The sequence below is a fragment of the Eptesicus fuscus genome, chromosome 23 (genome assembly GCF_027574615.1).
Source record: "Eptesicus fuscus isolate TK198812 chromosome 23, DD_ASM_mEF_20220401, whole genome shotgun sequence".
NCBI lineage: Eukaryota > Metazoa > Chordata > Mammalia > Chiroptera > Vespertilionidae > Eptesicus > Eptesicus fuscus.
Window position 1 is genome coordinate 1,858,299 of NC_072495.1, and position 21,966 is coordinate 1,880,264.

The following is a 21,966-nucleotide window of genomic DNA, read 5'->3' on the forward strand; positions in this document are numbered from 1 at the left end:
ATAAAGGTCTGAATTTGCAAAGGAAGGAGATTACATGCACTCAAAAGATAAAGGACTACTGTATATATGAAATTTTCTCTTTCATAAATCTAATGGTAAACATACACACACACACACACACACACACACACACACACACAGCTTAAAAAAAAGAAGAAACAGAGGAAAGAAGTATAGAATACTACCAAATAAAAACAGAAACACACACAAAAAGAAGTACCAGAAAACAAAATATGAATGGCTGTAGGAAATCCTCATACATCAATAATTACTTGAAATGTAAGTGGATTGAGTTCACCAATAAAGAGGCACAGCATAGCAGATTGGCTCAAAAAACAAAACCTAACCAATCGCTGTCTTCGTCAGATGCAAATAAGCTGCAAAGACAAAGACAGACAAAAAGTGAAAGGGTGCAAATAAATTCTCCAAGCAATTAACATCCACAGATAAGCAGATTTCAAAATAACAAAAGACAAGGATGGACATTTTATAATGAATAAGGGGACACTAAATCAAGAAAACATAATACTTCTCAATATATATACACATCATCAGGGAGCACCAAAATATATAAAGCAACTACTAACAAATAAAGAGAGAAACATAAGAACACAATCATAGTTGAGGACCTTAATACTCCATTGACAGTACTAGACAGATCACTCAAACAGAATATCAACTAAGAAATATCGGTCTTAAATGACACATTGGAACAAATGGGCATAACTGACATTTACAGAGCCCTTCATCCCAAAGTTTCAGATTCCGCATTCTTCTCCAGCGCACATGGGACATTCTCAAGGACAGACCCTATGTAGGGTAACAAAACTAGCATCGACAAATTCAAGAAGACTGAAGTGGTATCAAGCAGATTCTCTGACCACGATGCTTTGAAATTAGAAATCCACTGAAAAAAGGAAGTAAAGAAAGCCACAAATACGTGGAGATTAAACATACTACTAAAAAATGATTGGGTCAAAGGAGAAATAAAAGGTGAGATAAAAAGATAGAGAGACAAATGAGAGTGACAATACTGAGACTTCCGGGATGCAGTGAAAGCCGGTATAAGAGGGAAGTTTACATCACTACAGGCCCATCTCAAGAAACAAGAGCAAGCCCAAGTCAACAACCGAGCTTTACATCTTAAAGAACCGAGGAAATTAAGTGAAACAGATCAGACACAAAAAGATGAGCCCTGCGTGAGCCCACTATGTAGTGTCAAATTCATAGACACGCAGCAGAATGACGACGGCCGCAGTGGTTGCAGCGGCTGCGGAGGCGGCACTGGGGAGCTGATGTTAATGGACAGTTTCAGTTTTGTCCGAGGAAGATTTGCAGTACAACAATGTGAATGTACTTAACGCTTCTGAACAACACACTTAAAAATGGTTAAGATGGTAAATTTTGTTATGTATATCTTATAATTTAAAAAAGTGATTAAGTTGGTAAACTTTATGTGCATTTTACTATAATTAAATTTTTTAAAAACTTAAATAATAAAAAAGAGATTTAACACCAATTTTACACAATCTTGTTTAGAAAACAGAAGAGGGGGGACACTTACCAATTCATTTTATGAAGCCAGTATTATCCTGATACCAAAAGCACAGAAAATTCCTTTAAAAAATACTACATATCAATATTTCCATGAGCTTAAACACAAAAATCCTAAACAAAATATTATCAAACTAAATTCAACAACATATGAAAAGAAATATACATCATGACTGGAAATTATTCTACGTATGCAAGACTGATTTAACATTTGAAAATCAATCAATATGGCCTCCCTGCCAACAAGTTAATGAAGAAAAATCATATTATAGTAATTGATACAAAAAATAATTAGAAAAAACTGATATCCATTTATGATAAAAATTCTCAGTATGTCAGAAACAGAGGAAACTACTTCAACTTGATGAAGAGCACCTACAGAAGAAACCTATAGCTCACATTATACCTAGTGGTAAAAAACCGAATGCCTTTCCCTAAGATTAGGAGCAAAACAAGGATGCCCAATCTTGCTACTCTTAAGCAATATAGTACTAGAAGTTCTAGCCACTGTAAAAAGGCACAAAAATGAAATAAAGTCATATACATTTTCAGTCATAAAATGAAATAAAGTCATATCTCTGAACCCATAATAATCTGGCCACTCAGTGTATATCTTACCTAATAATAGACAAACATGTAAGTTGACCGTACCTCCGCTACGCCCCCAGCCAATCAGAGTGAATATGCAAATTAGAAGGCCAAAGATGGCGGCCGCCCAGCTGCTCCAGGCGCGGAGTGGCCAGGCGGGGCAGGACACCTGCTATGAGAGGGAGGGCGGGGGGGGGGGGGGCGGCGAAGGGATCTACAGGAGTGGAGTGCTGCAGCAGAAGACAAGACTGCAGACTCCGGAGTCTGCAGCAAAGACAAAGATGGCAGACTCCAGCCTGAGTCTGCAGCAAAGACGAAAAGTCAGACTCTGGCCAGAGCGAAGGCCTGGGTCCCAGGTGCTGGAGGAAAACCAGTGCTGGAAGCCAAGGGAAGGAAGGCCTATTGCACGAATCTCTTCGTGCAACGGGTCTCTAGTCTACACTAATAAAAGAGAAAAATGCTAATTGACTGTACCTTCACTACGCCCACAGCCAATCAGGAGTGATATGCAAATTAAGCCAACAAAGATGGAGGGTAAATTTGCATATACAGGAGGGGCAGGCTGTGCCTGACGCCGCCAGCTGGGACCAGGCCGCCATCAGGGACCAGGCAGGCCAGGCGGGCAATGCCTAACGCCACCCTCTGGGTTCAGGCCGCCATTAGGGACCGGGCAGGCCAGGCGGGCAGCGCCTGACATCGTCTGCAGGGTCGAGCTGATAGGTAAGCAGGCGGGGTTGCGGGGGAGTGCCTGACTCCGCCTGCGGGGTCCAGGCCGCCATTGGAGACCAGGCAGGCTGGGCGGGCAGCGCCTAACTCTGCCCGTGGGGTCCAGGCAGCCATCGGGGTGGGGTAGGCCTGGCGGACAGCGCCTGACGCCACCTACTGGGTCGAGACCACAATAGGTAACCGGGCAGTGGGGCGGGGGCAGCGCCGGAGGCCGCCCGCTGTGTCCATGCCGCCATCGGGGACCAGGCAAGCCTGGCAGGCAGCGCCTGATTCCGCCTGCAGTGTCCAGGTCGCCATCGGGGACCATGCAGGCCGGGAGGGCTGCGCCTGACGCCACCCTCGGGGTCCAGTCCACCTTCAGGGACTGGGCAGGCCAGGTGGGCAGCACCTGACATCGTCTGCAGGGTCGAGCTGATAGGTAAGCGGGCGGGGGCAGGAGGAGCGCCTGATGCCGCCCGCGGGGTCCAGGCCACCATCAGGGACCAGGCAGGCTGGGCAGACAGCGCCTGACTTCGCCCACAGTGTCCAGGCCGCCATCGGGGACCAGGCAGTGGGACGGGGGCAGTGCCGGAGGCCACCCACTGTGTCTAGGCCGCCATCGGGAACCATGCAGGCAGGGCGGGCAGCGCCTGACGCAGCCCGCGGTGTCCATGCTGCCATCAGGGACCAGGCAGGACGGGTGGGCAGCGCCTGACGCCACCCTCGGGGTCCAGTCCACCATGGGGGACTGGGCAGGCCAGGCGGGCAGCGCCTGACATCGTCTACAGGGTGGAGCTGATAGGTAAACGGGCGGAGGCGGGGGGGGGGGAGAGCGCCTATCTCAGCCCACAGGGTCCAGGCCACCATTGATAACCGGGCAGGCCTGGCGGGCAGCGCCTGACTCCGCCTGCGGGGTCCAGGCAGCCATCGGGGACCAGGCAGGCTGGGTGGGCAGCGCCTGATGCAGCCCGCGGGGTCCAGGCTGCCACTGGTAACCGGGCAGGCCTGGCGAACAGCGCCTGACGTCACCTGCGGAGTCCAGTCCACCATGGGGGACCAGGCAGGCCAGCCAGGCAGAGCCCTATGTCGCCTGCTGGGTCGAGGCCTCAATAGGTAACCGGGCAGGGGGGGTCTGACTCTGCCCAGGGTGTCCAGACAGCCATCGGGATCCTGGGTAGGCGGGGGTGGCCAGGGTCTCTGGGATCACTGTCTGCCCCGGGCCGCCTGTGGACACAGGTGGAGCAGGCCGGGGTTGAACATTGTAATGAAAATGGGATGCCTGTGTCCAGGCCCCCTGCACCAGTCCCTGGCGAGGAGAGGGCAGTGGGCAGTTAGCAGGCACCAGGGCTGGGAAGGGACTGGGAGCACCCTGCAGGCGAGCTACCAGGAAGAGGTGCTGAACCATGATGACGCAGAGGGCTGGCTGATGGAGGCGCACAAAGGTGCAGACGAGGCGGCTCTCGCTGACGCTAAGCTTGAAAAGCGCACCAACAGCCTGATGGACTAAATCGCCTTTCTGAAGAAGGTGCATGAAGAGGAGATCACTGAGCTGCAGGCGCAGATCCAGTATGCTCAGATCTCCGTGGAGATGGACATGTTTTCCAAGTCTGACCTCTCTGCCATGCTCAAGGACATCCGTGCCCAGTAGGAGAAGCTGGCTGCCAAGGACATGCAGAATGCAGAAGAATGGTGCAAGAGCTGCTCACCATGCTGACTGAGAGCACTGCCAAGAACACCTACGGGGTGCGCGTCACCAAGGAGGAGGTGTCTGAAAGCCGCTGCCTGCTCAAGGCCAAGACCCTGGAGATCAAAGCATGCCGGGGCATGAACTGGAGATCAAAGCATGCCGGGGCATGAACAAAGCGCTGGGAAAGCAGCTGCGAGAGCTGGAGGATAAGCAGAACTCTGACGTTAGTGCTATGCAGGACACAATCAACAAATTAGAAAATGAGTTGAGAACTACAGAGAGTGAAATGGCATGATATTTAAAAGAATACCAGGACCTCCTCAATGTGGCTTTGGACATTGACATTGCAGCTTACAGGAAACTCTTGGAAGGTGAGAAGACCCAGCTCAGTTTCACCAGCGTGGGAAGCATAGCCTGCGGCTACACCCAGAGTCCCCAGATCTTTGGTCATCTGCCTAAGGAGTTTACAGACTAGCTCCTACTGGATGTCCGCTCGCTCCTTCCCTTCTTAATACACCAGCCACGTCCAGGAGGAGCAGATCGAGGGGGAGGAGACCATTGAGGCTGCAAAAGCCAAGGAAGCTAAGCTGCAATGTCAATGTCCAAAGCCACATTGAGGAGGTCCTGGTATTCTTTTAAATATCAAGCCATTTCACTCTCTGTAGTTCTCAACTCATTTTCTAATTTGTTGATTGTGTCCTGCATAGCACTAACATCAGAGTTCTGCTTATCCTCCAGCTCTCGCAGATGCTTTCCCAGCGCTTTGTTCATGATGAACCCCCTTCTGAAGGAGAAGCTGAAGAGGAGGAAAAGGAGAAGGAAGAGGCTGAGGAAGAGGAAGGAGAGGAAGAGGAAGAAGGTGCCAAGGAAGAATTTGAGGATGCAAAGGAGGAAGAAGAAGGAGGTGAAGGTGAAGGAGAAGATGCCCAAGAAGCTGAGGACGAGAAGAAAGATGAAGGTGCTGGGGAGGAGCAAGCAACCAAGAAAAGATTGAGCCCTCCTTTCCTTAATTATTTCAGGAATAATCCTCCCAAAACCAGGTCAACCCCGTCACCAACCAAGCAGTTGAGTTCCTGATACTATATGAATTAAGAAGTCAATATATGTAACATTCTGAGGTGACTCAGGTTGGACATTAAATGTTGTGCTATGACTTTTCTCCTTATGCAGAGTATCTGTTTGCTGGCAGAGTGGCTTCCTGGCTTGCTGCCAGCCTGTGCATGGTCCACGCTTATGAGTTCAGGATCTATGACAATGTGAATAATTCAGATGCTTACAATAAAAACACATGAATACATGAATTCACTGATGTTAATGTTAAACTTCATGGAAAAAATAGTCCTTTGAGTCTTTGGTGGTTAGAAATTAAAGACCTCAAATCATGTGCAATAAACAGTAAATAAAGTTACACTGAATGACAAAAAAAATACATTAAGGGCCAGGAAACATTCAAAGAACTGAGGAACCATTCCCAAATCAGGAAGGGAAGTCACAGGGTATATATTATTGCTATGAATACAGTATTTCCTACTACTTACAACATATACAATGTAATGTATTAGATGCCTTCCTATCGCATCAAGTATGTATTCTCATAGAGTAATACTGGTACATATGTTATAGTTATGGCAGTATGTCATATTCTATCTATATTAATAAAAGGGTAATATGCTAATTAGACCATGAGACCTTCCAGAAGTCCTTCCAGAAAAAGCCATGGTGGCGGGGCCGAGGCAGAGGTGGTTAGGGGTGATCAAGCCAGGAGGGGAGGGCAGTTAGGGGCAATCAGGCCAGCAGGGGAGCAGTTAGGCATTAATCAGGCTGACAGGGGAGTGGTTAGAGGGTGATCAGGCTGGCAGGCAGAAGTGGTTAGGGGCAATCAGGAAGGCAGGTAGGCAAGCAGTTGGGAGCCAGCAGTCCTGGATTGTGAGAGGGATCCCAGATTGGAGAGAGTGCAGGCTGGGCTGAGGGACAAACACCCTCGTGCACAAATTTTGTGCACTGGGCCTCTAGTATGTGTGTGTGTGTGTGGGGGTGTGTGTGGGTGTATACACACCCACACACACCCCCACCCACCCACCCACACACACACACACACACACACACACACACACACACACTGAGTGGCCAGATTATTATGCGTTCAGAGATCATAATAATCTGGCCACTCAGTGTACAGTGGAAATTCAGAAATAAAATTTTTTGTGTTTGCAAATGACATGAAATACTTAAGACATAAATCTAACAAAAGATTTTACCAGGCTTTGTATGTTGAAAATTACAAAATTTTGATGGATAAGTGGATAAACAAAGATGGAAGAAATAAAAAAAAAACATCTTATTGATATGTATATAAAAGCCAAGTGATTGGAACGATGGAATGACCAGAACGACCAGTCACAATGACACACACTGCAGTGGCCAACCAGCCTGTCTGGGGCTCCCTGCAAGCTCCCGCGGCCCCTTCCCCTAGCCGTCCAGTCCCCAATCAGCCCTCCCACCCCGAATGGGGGCGGGGCTGGCCAGCCAACTGCCCATGGCCCCTCCCCCCAGCTGGCCCCATCCCCGATGGCCCCCATGGGGGTGGGCCAGCTGGACCCCACCAGTGCACGAATTCATGCACTGGGCCTCTAGTATAAATAGACATACTGTGTTCATGTATTGGAAGATCCAATAGAGTAAACATGTCAATCTTCCACAAACTGATCTATAGCTTTAATAAAATTCCTATGAAAATCCCAGCAAGATTTTTTGTAGACAGAGTCAAGTTTAGTCTAAAATTTATATAGAAAGGTAAAGGCCCTAGAATAGCTAAAATACTCTTGAAGAATAAAGTGGAAGAATCACTCTGCGTGATGCTCAAGCTTATCATCCAGCCACAGGACTCAAGGCAGTGTGGTGGTGGTGGAGCAGCAGACACACAGGTCAGTGGGACAGAACAGAAAACCCAGAAATATACCCTCACAAACATGCTCTACTAACTTTTTAAAAAGTTGTCAAAGCAATGCAATGGGACAGACAACTTTTTCAACAAACGGTTTTAGAGCAATTGGCTCTCCATAGGCCAAAACATAAACCTTAGCCTCAACCTCTCCTCTTCAAAAAACTAACTCAAAATTAATTATGAACTTAAATGTACAATGTAAAACTACAAAACTTTTAGGAAGAAAACAAGAAAATCTTCATGACCTTTGGCTAGACAAAGAGTTCCTACCACTAAAAGCAGGCATCCTCAAACTATGGCCCGCGGGCCACATGCGGGTGTTTTTGCCGTTTTGTTTTTTTACTTCAAAATAAGATATGTGCAGTGTGCATAGGAATTTGTTCATAGTTTTTTTTAAACTATAGTCCGGCCCTCCAACGGTCTGAGGGACAGTGAACTGGCCCCCTGTTTAAAAAGTTTGAGGACCCCTGACTAAAAGCATAATTAATAAAAGAAAAAATTGATAAATTGAGCACTCATCAAAATTAAAAATGTTTGTGCTATCAAAGCTCATGCAAAAAAATATGAAAAGACAAGCTAATACAAATAGAAGATATTTACAAATCACATATCCAGCAAAGAGCTCTCAACACTTGGATCTCTATTTGACACTACACATAAAAGTAGATCCCAGGGGGATCAAAGACACAAATGTGAAAATACTTCAAGAAAAAAATCAGGAGATTATCTTAAGTTATCTTTGTAAAGGAAAATATTTTTTGAATAAGATGAAATAAGAATAAACCAGAGGGTTGATACATTTTATATTAATTTTTTAGAAATTCTTTAAAAAAATACAAAGTAAAAAGATTCAATTGAAAAGCTACAGACTGAGAGACGAAATCGCAATGTTGACAACGAATTATAAAATCCTACTTTATATATATATATATATTTTATATAAAAATATTATATAAATATATATTTAAATATATTTTTATTGATTTCAGAGAGAGGAAGGAGAAGAGAAAGATAGAAACATCAATAATGAGAGAGAATCATTGATCAGCTGCCTCCCACACGCCCCCCACAGGGGATCGAGCCCACAACCCAGGCATACGCCCTTGACTGGAATCGAACCTGGGACCCTTCAGTCTGCAGTCCAATGCTCTATCCATTGAGCCAAACCAGCTAGGGCTTAATCCTACCTAATAAAACAGTAATATGCAAATTGACCGCAACTTCGCTATGCCCAAGCCACGCCCACCATCCAATCAGAGCAAGTATGCAAATAAACCCGGCCAAGATGGCGGTTAATTTGCATACATAGGCGCTCTGAGCTGACCCCCTGCGACGGATTGCAGGGAGCTGAGGTCCGCTCTGGCACCAGACCGAAAGCCTCCGCCTGAGGCTCTTGGCCTGGAGCCGGAGCAGACACCCAGCTCCTCGCTCTGATTGGATGGTGGGCGTGGCAAGCCTCCGGAGGCTTTTGGCCTGGTGCACGAGCGGACCCCTGCCATCGATCGCAGGAAGCTGGGGGTTTCTTCGGCCTGGTACACCAGCGGACCCCCTGCAATTGATCACCTGGGCAGGGAGCTGGGGGTCTGCTTTCGGCCTGGGCAGGAGCGGACCCCCTGTGATTGATTGTAGGGAGCTGGGGGTCCACTCCTGCCCAAGAGGCTTTCGGTCTGGGCAGGCCTGGGCAGGGGCTAAGCCGGCGATCAGAGGGAGCTGGAGAGGCCTGCCCAGGCCTAAAGCTTCAGCCAGAGGCTTTAGGCCTGGGCAGGGCCCAGCCCTCCATTGGTGTGAACTATAGAGGAAACACCTTTTCTGACTGCACATTGGCTAAGCTTCCTGTATGCCACTGGTAATATTCTTAGTAATTTGGGTAATAAGAATCCAAAAAGGTGATCTAGGGTTTTTCCACCACACATTGGAGAAAAAAATGAAGGTCCGCTGCTGGAAGGCTAAGAAATGTCATATCCTGCCCTAGCCGGTTTGACTCAGTGGATAATGCCTCAGCCTGCAGTCAGCAGGGTCTGGGTTTGATTCTGATCAAGGGCATGTACCTAGGTTGCAGGCTCCTCCCTGGCCGGGGCCCAGATCAGGGCTCATGCAGGAGGCAACCAATCAAAGTGTTTCTCTCTGTCTTTCCCTTTCTCTTCCACATTCTCTAAAAGTCAGTGGAAACATACCCTCAGGTGAGGATAAAAAATAAATAAAGAAATCCATATCCTATGAAAGACACATCTTGAAAATGCCTAAAGAAAGTTGTCATTTTTTCTTGGTGAAGGGACTGGAGTCCATGTTGATGAAAACACCTTGGTGGCTGTGGTGACTGACAGTGGCTGCAGCAGGGGGTGATGGGGCTGGTGCCTTCCCCTGATCAGCCCGGTTGCCTCCCACAAAGGGAGGCCAGACTGTGGCTTAGGTACGCTCCCTGTGGGGCGCGGGCCTAAGTCGTCAGTAGGACATCCCCTGAGGGCTCCCAGTATGTGAGAGGGGGCAGGTTGAGCTGAGGGACCCCCGACCCCCAGTGCACGAATTTCGTGCACCGGGCCCCTAGTGGATATATAAAATATAATCAGCAGACACCAAGGATACAGATCAAGTTTTTGCCAGTGGTTACATCTTGCAGTAAGGAACAGGACTGATAATAGAGTCCAAAAATTATCCAACTTGATCTGCAATATTGTTCCTTTTAATTAAATAAACTTGAAGAATAAAATATTAAGCTTTTGCACTCGGATGTCGAGTGTGACTCGACACGGTTAGCATTAGAATAAAGGAATTGAGAAAAAAGCAAGCGAGTGCAAAGGGTTAACATTGCCAGCTCTGAATAGTATAAACATGACTGTTTTATTATTTCAGTATTTTTCATGATTTTAGTCTAAAAAGCAAACAAAACACAAAAGATAAAGCTGGCCGCTTGCACTTGCCAAACCAAAGCTGGGACCCTCCGACAGTCGCCCTGGAGACCAGGATTCGGGAGGCTGCTCTCACTGCTCCTGTCCTTTGCAGGTCTATTCCCATTCCCACACAGAACTCCATCCCCACAGGAAGGCAGCCCATCTTCCCCAGGCTGGGAAAGTGGCAAGAAGTCAAAATAAAGGCTGGGGTAGTGGGAATGACAAAGGCCTTCCCTCAGGGGAAGCTCGCCTTTCAGAGGCTCTGGGGCAGGAGAAAGCCCTTTTGTGTCTGAGACTGGAGACTCCCGCAGAAAGTGAGGAGGGCGGGGTCAGGGCCCTGTCAGAGATGATGGAGCCTGGCAGCATGGAGAGGCCCAGGAGACCCGGGCCCCGGGCAGGCATGTTTCCTCGCACAGCAGGCCCTCTGTCTGAGAGGAACATGAGGTCAGGGACACAGCACCCCGGACAAAATGCGCCTCCCTGAGTGGTGTCCAAATACAGGCTGCTGCCCGCTCTCCACCGCAGGGAGATCCGATCCGCTCTGTTCAGAGCAGCCCTTCGTCTCGGGCAGGAAGAAAAGCCACTCTCGGTATTTTAAAAAGCATGCCACTGACGACTACCAAATAAGCGTCTGACAAACGCCTAATACAGCCCGGGCATCACAAACAGGAATTTCCCAGGTGCAGTTTGGGGACCTGGGGCCCACAAGTGAGGCAGGTACCTAGGAGGGCAAAGGCACAGCGAGGCCTTTGGAAAGCCTCCTCGGCGTGGCCGCTGTCTGACAGCAGCATTTCCTCCGTCACATAACGGTCACAGGAGCCCCGCCTCCTACAAGTCCTCCTCAGACAAATGCTAACGTCTGAAAAACACCGACACCCCAAATCAAGGAATCTACTTTCCGCCAATATCCTCAAAAACATAAAGAAACCATTGACTCCCAAAAGAAGCAGGTACTTTGATTTATAAAAGAAAAGTTACATAGTTTTTCTTTTTCTTTTTGTCTCTCTTTAAAACTATGACTGGATATTAGTGGAGTACCAAATATGCAATTTAAATTAAAACTCTCAGAGAAAATTAAGAGATAAAGAAAACACTTTAAAATGAAGGGAAAACTGATACTATAGGCAATGTGGACAGACATCTGGTAAAGGGCAAGGCCTGTACCGGCTCCATAAACAGGGAAGGCCCTTCCTCTCCAAATGACGTTTGTCTACCCCAGGAGAGATCCGGTCTCTGAATACAGAAAAAGAGCAGCGCTTCAGTGTGTCTTCTGAGGACTACGTCAAATGCGTGGAGACGTGCACCAACGTGCACCTCTGTAGACACAGGCAACTCCAGCACACACACCGGCCTCGACTAAAGTCTCGCTGGGAACTGGGGCTCTGGGGCTCTCAGCTTCTCCTAAACATGACCTGAAGTCTGCCCCTGACTTCCCCACTGAAACCGTCCCATGATTTCCCACAGCTACAAAAAGCCCTAGTCTCCTGGTATGTCATAGCAAGGTCTTTAACAGACTGCTCTGGTCCCTCCCCACCCCCACCCCCAATTATCTGCCAAACTCCCGCTTACTACTTCCCACCAAGTCACACAGAATCCGCAGCGCACTACCCGGGAAGAGTTATGAGTGCTCCTGAGCCTCGCGCTCAGAGCTGCCTGTGTCCTCTCCTAGCGTCACCAGATCAAGTCACTTTCCAGGAAGCCCCGCCTCTTCCAGCAGAGCTAAGACCCAGAGCACACATGACTGGTACAGGGGAACATGGTTCTTGAACTTAATTATTTCCGGAAGGCTGTTCAAGAAGTGATTTGTTCAAAAGCCGTATCATATTTTTCCCATTAGAAATAATGTAAATTGAATTAATCCATTCAGGCCCCCAAATGACCCCCGTAATGTATAAAGGTTATACATTTTAACCTTTCTTATATACAGTGCATGTCTCATGGACTGACTAATCTATAAACAAACACTTCTTTTCTTAAATGCATCTACTGGCCTTAGACGTGTCACGTTCAGCACTCAGTCCTGGGGTGTCTTCCAGGGCGGCCTGCAGCGTCTTCGCTTGTTCCTATATCACTGCCCCAAATGCTGTCCTGGCTAATGTCCCACACCTTAGCAACATCAGCACTCTCAATGGCCTCGTTATATTTTAAAATTGTGCTAATCATCAGTTTCACCATGACATACTCAGTAGCCAGGTCAGACCCGCAAACCCCTCCATCAAACTGCAATCCTTTCCTCTTTGAGCTCCATCCTGTTCTCACAACTTTCCTTTTCACTTTCACTACCTTCTCAGGGCCCAACAATTCCCTGAGGTGCTCATGCGAGCTTTAGTGGTGAATCGACTCATACTCGTGCATTCTCTCCTTTGTCACCTGAGAGACATGTGACTGATCAGAGTAGCACCATGCAATGGTGATCGAGAACTGAAGACACTTTTTGTTCAACAACTGAGACACTTTTCCACGAACAACTTGGTCAAGAACTGAATTGCTCCAGATGGGAGACACTCAAGAACTGAGGTTTGACTTTTTCAATAAGTTTACACTCACTATTATTTTGTACTAGAGTCCCAGTGCACAAATTCCTGCACGGGTGGGGTCTGGCCAATAGGGGCTGATTGGGCCAGGCTGGCTGTGGGGAGGGGCTGGTTGAACTCCCAGTTGAATTCCCAGTCAAGGAGACAATTTGTATATTAGCCTTTTATTATATAGGATTAGTTTCAGGTGTTCATCATAGTGATTAGACAATCATATACTGTACATACTGTTCAACCAGGTATTTCCAATACCAACCTACATAGGTATTACAATATATTTGACTATATCCCACTGACTATATTGTAACTACAAATTTGTACTTCTTAATCCATTCACCTTTTTCATCCAGTCCCCAACCCCCTTCCACTCTGGCAACCAGGAGTCTGTTCTATGAGCACGTTTCTGTTCTGTTCGTTCGTATATATTGTTCTTTAGATTCCACATATAAACTAAATCAGATGATGTTTGTCTTTCTGTGACTCACTTATTTCACTTAGTATAATAACCTCTAGGTCCATTCATGCTGTCACAAATGGTAAAATTTCCTTATTTTTTATGGCCGAGTAATATTCCATTGTGTATGTGTACCACTGCTTTATCCACTTGTCTATTGATGGGCATTTCGGTTGCTTCCATATTTTGGTTACTGTAAATAACACGGCAATGAACATGAGGGTGCATATATTCTTTCCGACTAGTGTTTTGGATTTCTTCAGATATATACCCAGAAGTGGGATTGCTGGGTCATAAGCAGTTCCATTTTTAATTTTTGGAGGAAACTCCATGTTATTTTCTATACTGGCTGTACCAGTCTGCATTCACAGCAACAGTGCACGAGGGTTCCCTTTTCTTTACATCATCACCAACAACAAGTGTTGTGTATTGATTTATTGATGACTAGAGGCCCGGTGCATGAATTCATGCATGGCCGGGAGAGATGGGATGTGGGAGGTAGGCTGGCTAGGCCCTGCCCCTGGTTGAACTCCTGGTCCAGGGGACAATTTGAATATTACCCTTTTATTATATAGGATAGCCATTCTTACAGGTATGAGATGATATCTCATTGTGGTTTTAATTTGCATTTCTCTGACAATTAGTGATACTGGGCATCTTTTCATGTCTATTGGCCATCTGTATGTCCTCTTGGGGAAATGTCTATTCAGGTTCCCTGCCCATTTTTTAATTGAATTGTTTGGTATTTTGGTGTTGAATTGTATGAGTTCTTTATGAATTTTGGATATTAACCCCTTATCAGATGAATCATTGCGATTATCTTCTCCCAATCAGTAGGTTGTCTGTTTCCCTGAGATTTCCTTTGCTGTGCAAAAACTTTTTAGTTTGATGTAGTCCCATTTATTTTGGGGGGAGTTCCCTTGCCCAAGGAGATATGTCATAAAAAATACGTCTAAGAGAAATGTCAGAGATGTTATTGCCTATGCTTTCTTGTAGGACTCATGGTTTTGAGTCATATTTATGTTTTTAATCCATTTTGAGTTTATTTTTTTATATGGTGTAAGAAGGTGGTCTAGTTTCTTTTTTTGCTTGTATCTGTCCAATTTTGCCAGCATCATTTATTGAATAGACTGTCTTTACCCCATTGTATGTTCTTATTTCCTTTGTCAAATATTAAATTACCATATAGGTGTGGGTTTACTTCTGGGTTCTCTATTCTTTTCCATTGACATATATGTCTATTTTTATGCCAGTACCATGCTGTTTTGATTACTATAGCCTTGTAATATAGTTTGATATCAGGAAGGGTGATACCTCCAATTTTGTTCTTCTTTCTTTTTTTAAAAAGAAGGTATTTTTATTGATTTCAGAGAAGAAGGGAGAGGGAGAGAGGGATAAAAACATCAATGATGAGAATCACTGATCTGCTGCCTCCTGAATGCCTCCCACTGGAGATCAAGCCCACAACCCAAGCATGTGCCATGAGCGGGAATCAAACAGTGACCTCCTGTATCATAGGCTGATGCTCAGCCACTGAGCCACACCTGTCAGGCTGGTGGTCTTTCTGAAGATTGCTGTCTATTTATGGTCTTTAGTGGTTCCATATAAATATTTAAATTATTTGTTTTAATTCTGTGAAAAACGCCAGATTGATACAAATTGTGTTGAACCTATACATTGCTTTGGGTAGTATGGAAATTTTAATTAAGTTAATTCTTTCTATCCATGAGGATAATCTATGCTGCCATTTACTTATATCTGCTTCAATTTCTTACTATAGTATCTATTTTTTTTTTTTTTTTTACCTCCTTGGCACTATATTTTAAGGAGGAAACTGTAAAAGGGATTGTTTTCTTAGTTTCCCTTTTTTTATAGTTCATTATTGGTGTATAAAAATGCAACTGATTTCTGAATATTTATTTTGTATCCTGATACTTTACTGGATTCATTTATTAGCTCTTATAGTTTTTTGGTGGTAGAATCTTTATGGTTCTCTATATACAGTACCATCATCTGCAAATAATAAGTTTTACTTCTTCTTGTCTGATTGTTCTAGTCAGCACTTCCAGTACTATGTTGAATAGGAGTGGTGAGAGAGGACATCCCTGTCTTGATCCCTATCTCAAGGGAAATTATTTTAATTTTGTTTTAAAGTCTATTTTGTCTGTTATAAGCATTGCTACCCAGCTTTTTTCTTTTGTTTCCATTTGTATGAAATATCTGTTTCCATTCCTTTACTTTCAGTCTGTTATCTTTTGTTCTGAGTTGGATATCTTGCAGACAGTGTGTGTGTGTGTGTGTGTGTGTGTGTGTGTGTGTGTGTGTGTATTCATATATATATATCTTATATTCTTATTCATTCAGTTACTGTATTTTGATTGGAATATTTAATCCATTTACATTGAAAGTAATTATTGACAGGTATGTACATATTGTCATTTTATTCTATTTTAATAATATTTTTATTGATTTCAGAGAGGAAGGGAGAGGGAGAGAGAGCTAGAAACATGAGAATTATTGATTGGTTGCCTCTTGCACGCTCCTTACTGGGGACTGGGCCCACAACCTGAGCATGTGCCCTGACTGGGAATCAAACAATGACTCCTGGTTCATAGGTTAATGCTCAACCACTGAGCCACAATGGCCAGGCCTTTATAGTTATGTGTTGTTGTTTATTCCTTTCTTATTTTTAAAGAAGTCCCTTTAACATTTCTTGTAATACTGGTTTGGTGATAATGAATTCCTTTAGCTATTTCTTCTCTGGGAAGCTCTTTTTTCCTTTCAATTTTAAATGACAGCCTTGCTGTGTAGACTAGTCTTGGTTGTTGGTCCTTGCTTTATATCACTCTGAATATTTCATGCCAATCCCTTCTGGCCTGAAATGTTTCTGTTGAGAAACAAGCTGATAGTTTTATGGGAGCTCCTTTGTAGATAAGTCTTTCTCTTGATGCTTTTAAGATGCTTTGTCTTTAACTTGCCATTTTAATTATGATGTGTCTTGGTGTGAAGATTTACCAGATCAGTGAAGATTTTTTTAGTCATTATTTATTCAAATTGGTTCTCAATCCCTTGCTATCTATCTTCTCCTTCTGGTACCCCTATAATGTGGATGTTGTAACACTTCATGTTGTCCTAGAGGTCCCTTGAACTATTTTCATTAGAAAAGTTTTTCTTCTTTTTGCTTCTCTGATTATTTTTTGCTATGTTGTCTTGGTCATTCCAAATCACTGATTCCATTCTCTGCTTCATCTAATCTGCTGCTCATGCCTTCTAGTGTATTCTTAATTTCAGATACTGTTCTTCATTTCTGAGTGGTTCTTTTTGTGATTTCTATGTCCTTTTATATGCTTTAAGTTCTTTCTTAGTTCATTCATTCTTCCCCTAAGTTCCTTGATCATCCTTATAACCATTGGTTTGAACTTGGTACCTGGTAGATTGCTTGCCTCCACTTCATTTAGTTTTGTTTTTTTTCTAGCGATTTCTCCTGTTCTTTCATTTGGGGCATGCTACTTTGTCTCCCCATTTGGCTGCCTCTCTGTGTTTGTTTCTGTGTATTAGGTAAATCTTTTATGTCTGCCAGTCTTGATAGGCTGGCCTTATGTAGTAGGTGTCCAGTGTGGCTCATTGGTGTAGTCTCTTTGATCACTAAAGGCAGGTGCTCCAGGAATGTCCCTTGCATATGTCCCTCCTGTTGTAGTTCAGTTTTGATTGTTGTTGGCCCATCCCATCCATGGGTGGGGTTGACACTCAGGTTGGCTGACTATGAGGACTGACTGCAAACACAGTGTACAAACTGCTGTGCAAAAGCTGACCCCATCAAGTGGAATTAATCCCAGCAGCATCTGTTGCCTGCAAGATCTCCCTTTGGGTGTTCCACTTGTGAAGCCAATTGGGTTATGCTCTACTGTGGTCTGAAATGCAGAACTGGGTGTGTTGGTTCTTGGGTGTCTTGGAAGGGACTCCAGTGCATGTCACTGTCAGATGCTGTCCTTGAATGGCCCTGGGCTACCTCTTTGGAGCTACCTACCAACCAATCCATAGTTTGTGGCTGCCTCTGCTGGGCCTTGAGTACACAAGGGAGCAGCCAAGCTGCATATCAATGCTGATTTCCACCAGTACCAAGCCTGGGGGCAGGTCAGCAAAAGGGCCAAGGCACAGAGATATGCCGCCCGCTGTGGGCCACCTGTTAGGCAGTATGCAGGTTATGTAAGATTATTCTCAGTGAATCACCAGGTAGAAACAAGTGATGTTCATGAGGCTGATACACATTCCATCTTGGTGCTAGTACTGGGCCTGAAGCCACTCAGCCTAAGTCCCAGGGAAGGCCAAGGCCAGTTGCCACCCACCTAAAGCCTGTGGACCTTTGTGGTCTCAGGGAGTTTCCAGGGAAAGGCCAGTAGAGTTCATGGAGCTAAGACAGACCACAGTGTGGCCCTGTGGAGGAAGAGCTCTGCACAGGAATGGTGGTGTCAGTCGGGGCGAGTGGCGAGTGGTGAGTAGGTGGAGAAATGAACCTTCTCGAGAGCCTTCCATTGAAGTCTGTTCCACAGGCCTAGGCTGGCTGCAGCCAACAAACTCCTCTGCAGGGCACAAGTGTGGCAGGGCAGGGCCACAGATGGTCGAGACAGTAAACTAGTGCATCCACCCAGGCTGACGCAAATGGAGGCAGAGTGCTGGACCCAGGAAAGATGGCACCTGTGAGTCGTGTGGGAGAGGGACTCTGAACAGGGACAATGGCGGCTGTCTCTCTAGCTCTCTCCTCAAAGCCACATAACCCAGTCTCTCCTTGGATGACTCATCTCCTCTAAGCCCTTTAAGAGGGTGACTGGGTTTCTAGGAGACTCCCCTCTCTCTCTGGCAGATGAAATTTCCACAGATTTTCAATCAGATACTATGTGGGCTCCCTTTTTCTAGTTCTCTTGGCTGGGAAGCCCAGAGTGAGGGAAGTCCCACCACTCTTCAGGGGGACCTTTGCAGATGAGATATCCCTCCTAATTCTCAACCACAGCATGCAGGTGCTCTGCCCTTCCACCAGTCCCAATGTGGCTTCTTCTATACATCCTTGGTTCTGAGACTTCTCTTCAGCTGGCCTTTGGTTGGTTCTTCAGGCTGGCCGTTCGATAATTTGGTCCTGGGAGGAGGTGAGCACACTGCTCTGAGGCCTTCCTGGATCTCCAGTAGAAATGAAAGTGGCTTGATGGCATGTAGCTACTCAAGAACAGAGTGCCTAGGATTAGAATAAATGGGCTACCTAATTTCACGGAGAGTGAAATGTGTTTTCATTTATACAAGGAATATATGAGAGCAGGTAAGAAAAATATTTAAATGTGACTGGGGAAGATATGTGTATAAATGCTGGGTAGTCAAAGTGGCAGACGATAGTAGATATTCTTTTTGCTGATTTGTTCCTATTGGGAAAAAAGTCCCAAGATCTACCTCACTGCAGAAGCCAAAGTGGAGCAGATAATCCCTCTCCCTATTGCTAGAAAAACAGGTGTGAGCACATGCCTTATATATAGCCAACCAATTGGTCAGATGCATAATTCTGAAGTAAAGATCAGTGAGTATTTTCATTACTTAGGAAGGGAATCAAAGTCCATGGCAGAGCTGTAAGTGTCCAGTGGTAAAGTCCAGAATTGTCATGCCCAGATGAGACAGTGGCAGCAGAGATAAATAAACAAACCATGAGTTGGAACCTTGGCTATCCTTGCCTCCCTTGGTTCCTACCTATTTTAGTTTCTCAGTATCCTCCCAATACATTCTTCCACTGATTCAAGATGATTTCAGGGACCTTTATTCAAGAACAGCAACCAGCAGAGACACATGAATGGCCTTTAGGATACTTAGAGCCATCAGGAACGGAGAACAATTCACTGTCCATATATATACTGGAAGTTAAGGAAACTATAGTGGAAGACTCTGGCTCAAAGCTAGAATATTTCCTTTTCTTTTAAATATATTTTTATTGATTTCAGAGAGATAGAAACATCAATGAATAGAGAGAATCATCAATCAGCTGCCTCCTGCATGCCCCCTACTGGGGATTGAGTCCACAATCTGGGCATGCGCCCTGACCAGAAATCAAACGGTGACCTCCTGGTTCATGTGTTGACACTCAACCGCTGACCAGACCAGCTGGGCTAGAATGTTTATTTCTTTCATTAATATGTCAGTTTGAGTCAAATGAAGCTATAGATTGACGACCATTTTTTACCTAAAAAAAATTTCATGCAGTTTAACCTAATATTTCTGGGCTGTATTAAGAGGCACGATAATATCTATTTCTCTCTACCTGGCTATTCTTAACTAATATTAAAAAGTTACCTTCTATTTCTTTTATTTTATTGAATTAACAAAATTATACAGGCATTAGGTATATAATCACAGAATACATTATCTATACATTGTATTGTGTGTACATCACCCCAAGTCAAGTCTTCTTCCATCACCATTTTCCCCCATATACCCCTCTCCCCCTCCCTGCTGCAATCACACCACTGTACATGTTCATGAGTTTTTTCTCTTTTTTTTAATCAATCCTTTCACCCTCCAACCCAGCCCCCAACCACCATCCTTGACAGCTGTCAGCCTGCTCTCTGTCTATGAGCCTGTCTTTATTTTGTTTGTCAGTTCAGTTGTATTAAAAGGCATGGAACTATCTATCTCTCTACCTGGCTATTCTTAGCTTAATTAATCAATTAATTAATTTAATCCTCACCTGAGGATGTTTTTGTTTTGTTTTTCATTTTAGATAAAGAAACATTGATGTGAGAGAAAAACATCAATCAATTGCCTCCCACACCTGGCCTAATCAGGGATTGAACCTGCAACCTAGCTATGTGCCCTGACTGGGAATTTACCAGCAAACTCCTCGTGTTAAATGAGACTTCATATAATTCTTAAAGTAATTAAGAAAAGCATATAACTTATGAGTACCTGAGTATAGTTACCAACACCTAGAAAACTGGGAAGTTTATTTTCTTTTACCTATAACATACATGTTGCATTTCCTTTTATATTTACACAGCATTAAAGGTAGTTCCTCACCAAATAATATATAATAACTCTTTAGACACTTAAAGGTAATTATTAATTTAGCCCTCAGCATTTCTCTTCATACTCAACCATACTAAATTCCTTTACTATTTCCTGGAGTCTGCTTTCCAATCTTTTTGCATAGTCTGTAAACCTAGTATACATTTGCCAAATCTTACAAATTGCAGAACTCAGTATATCCTGAAAGCAGGTGCAATGTGAAAGAAGAGACCAATTTGCCCCCAAAGAGGATTAAAAAAAGAAATCAATGATGTGAAGTATGAAGTGGGAACTACCAGAAGCAGCCAAATACTTAGGCGTGCAAGGCAGACACAACACACTGTGGGAAACGAGAGAAAATTGGTTGGCTTTCGTGTTTCTTTGCTTTTTAACCCATCACCAATCTCCTCTCAGAGGGTCCAATAACAAGTTATCAGATTCCGCTCTACAAAAGCACTGCTTAAGCTGCCGCAACGCCTGCTGCAGCGTCCCTGAGCCGATGGGGCTCTTACCTGAACGGCACTTCTTCCTGCGGAACAGCCACGTAGTAACGAATGAAAAACCTCTCCGAGTCTTCACGCTCATCGTCGGTAACAACACTGCCATTAAGTTTGGAAACTGATGGCAATCTGTCAGTAAAACCAAAATAAAGACATTTTCAGATATGAAAAACATTTAGCTTTGGAAACAGAATTATTGATTTGAGCCATTATTCTCTTGAAAGGAACTTTTGATGCAGCTGTGCTTGTGTACAACTACTGACATAAACTAAAGGGGCATAATATAAAAGGACCCAAAATATTTAAGCTTCATTTTTGGATGAGACACTGCCCTTTTATAATCACAACTCACTCTTCAAAATAACATTCTAGGATGTATTGTCCAACTTGAACATGATGCAAGCCACACATGTAATTTGCACATAGTCTCTAACCCTAGTACACATTTGCCAAATCTTCCAAATCGCAGAACTCAGTATATCCTGAAAGCAGGTGCAATGTGAAAGAAGATTTGGCAAATGTAGCCTAGGTTTACCAGCCATATTTTAAAAAGTAAAAATAAAGCAGAGGGAATTCATTTTAATAATATATTGTATTTAACCCAATATATGCAGGATATAATCATTTCAACCTGTAATCAATACTAAAAAATAACACATGAGATACTTTACATTCTCTTTTGCATATAAAGTGTTCGAAATCCAATGTATATTTTACACATTTAGCACATTTCAATTCAGACTAGCCATATTTCAAGTGCTTAAAAGTCACACATGGCTAATGGTACCAAATTGGACAGCAGAAGTCTATAGAGTAGTCAGTACAGTTTGGTCATATACTTCAGGAATTAGCTTATTATATTTACGAAAGAGCTATGTAAAAAATACAAGGCCCACAGCAAGACTTATTCTTCCTAGAAGACAAGGCTGCTGAGAGGGATTTCTTCAGCGAGGTGTCCATGTGCATGTCCCTGCGAGCAGCAGGGAAGCCCTGCTGGGTGTCAGTGGGTCAGAGGAAACAACAGTTTAAGTAGCCACTCTTCTTCCCGGGGCCTTAAAGCCTCCTGCTCTCCTTTCG

At 44.5% G+C, this 21,966-nt stretch overlaps 1 protein-coding gene across 4 annotated transcripts in view; it reads right to left on the minus strand.

Annotated features, from left to right (window-relative positions):
* TBCEL (tubulin folding cofactor E like) overlaps positions 1 to 21,966 on the minus strand; it is a 67,364-nt gene that overhangs the window by 7,532 nt on the left and 37,866 nt on the right. For all 4 annotated transcript variants that reach the window (XM_054712361.1, XM_054712359.1, XM_054712360.1 and 1 more), the window contains one exon: positions 20,902 to 21,018. In XM_054712361.1, the coding sequence (XP_054568336.1) occupies positions 20,902 to 21,018 (117 nt within the window). The remainder of the gene's footprint in view (positions 1 to 20,901; positions 21,019 to 21,966) is intronic.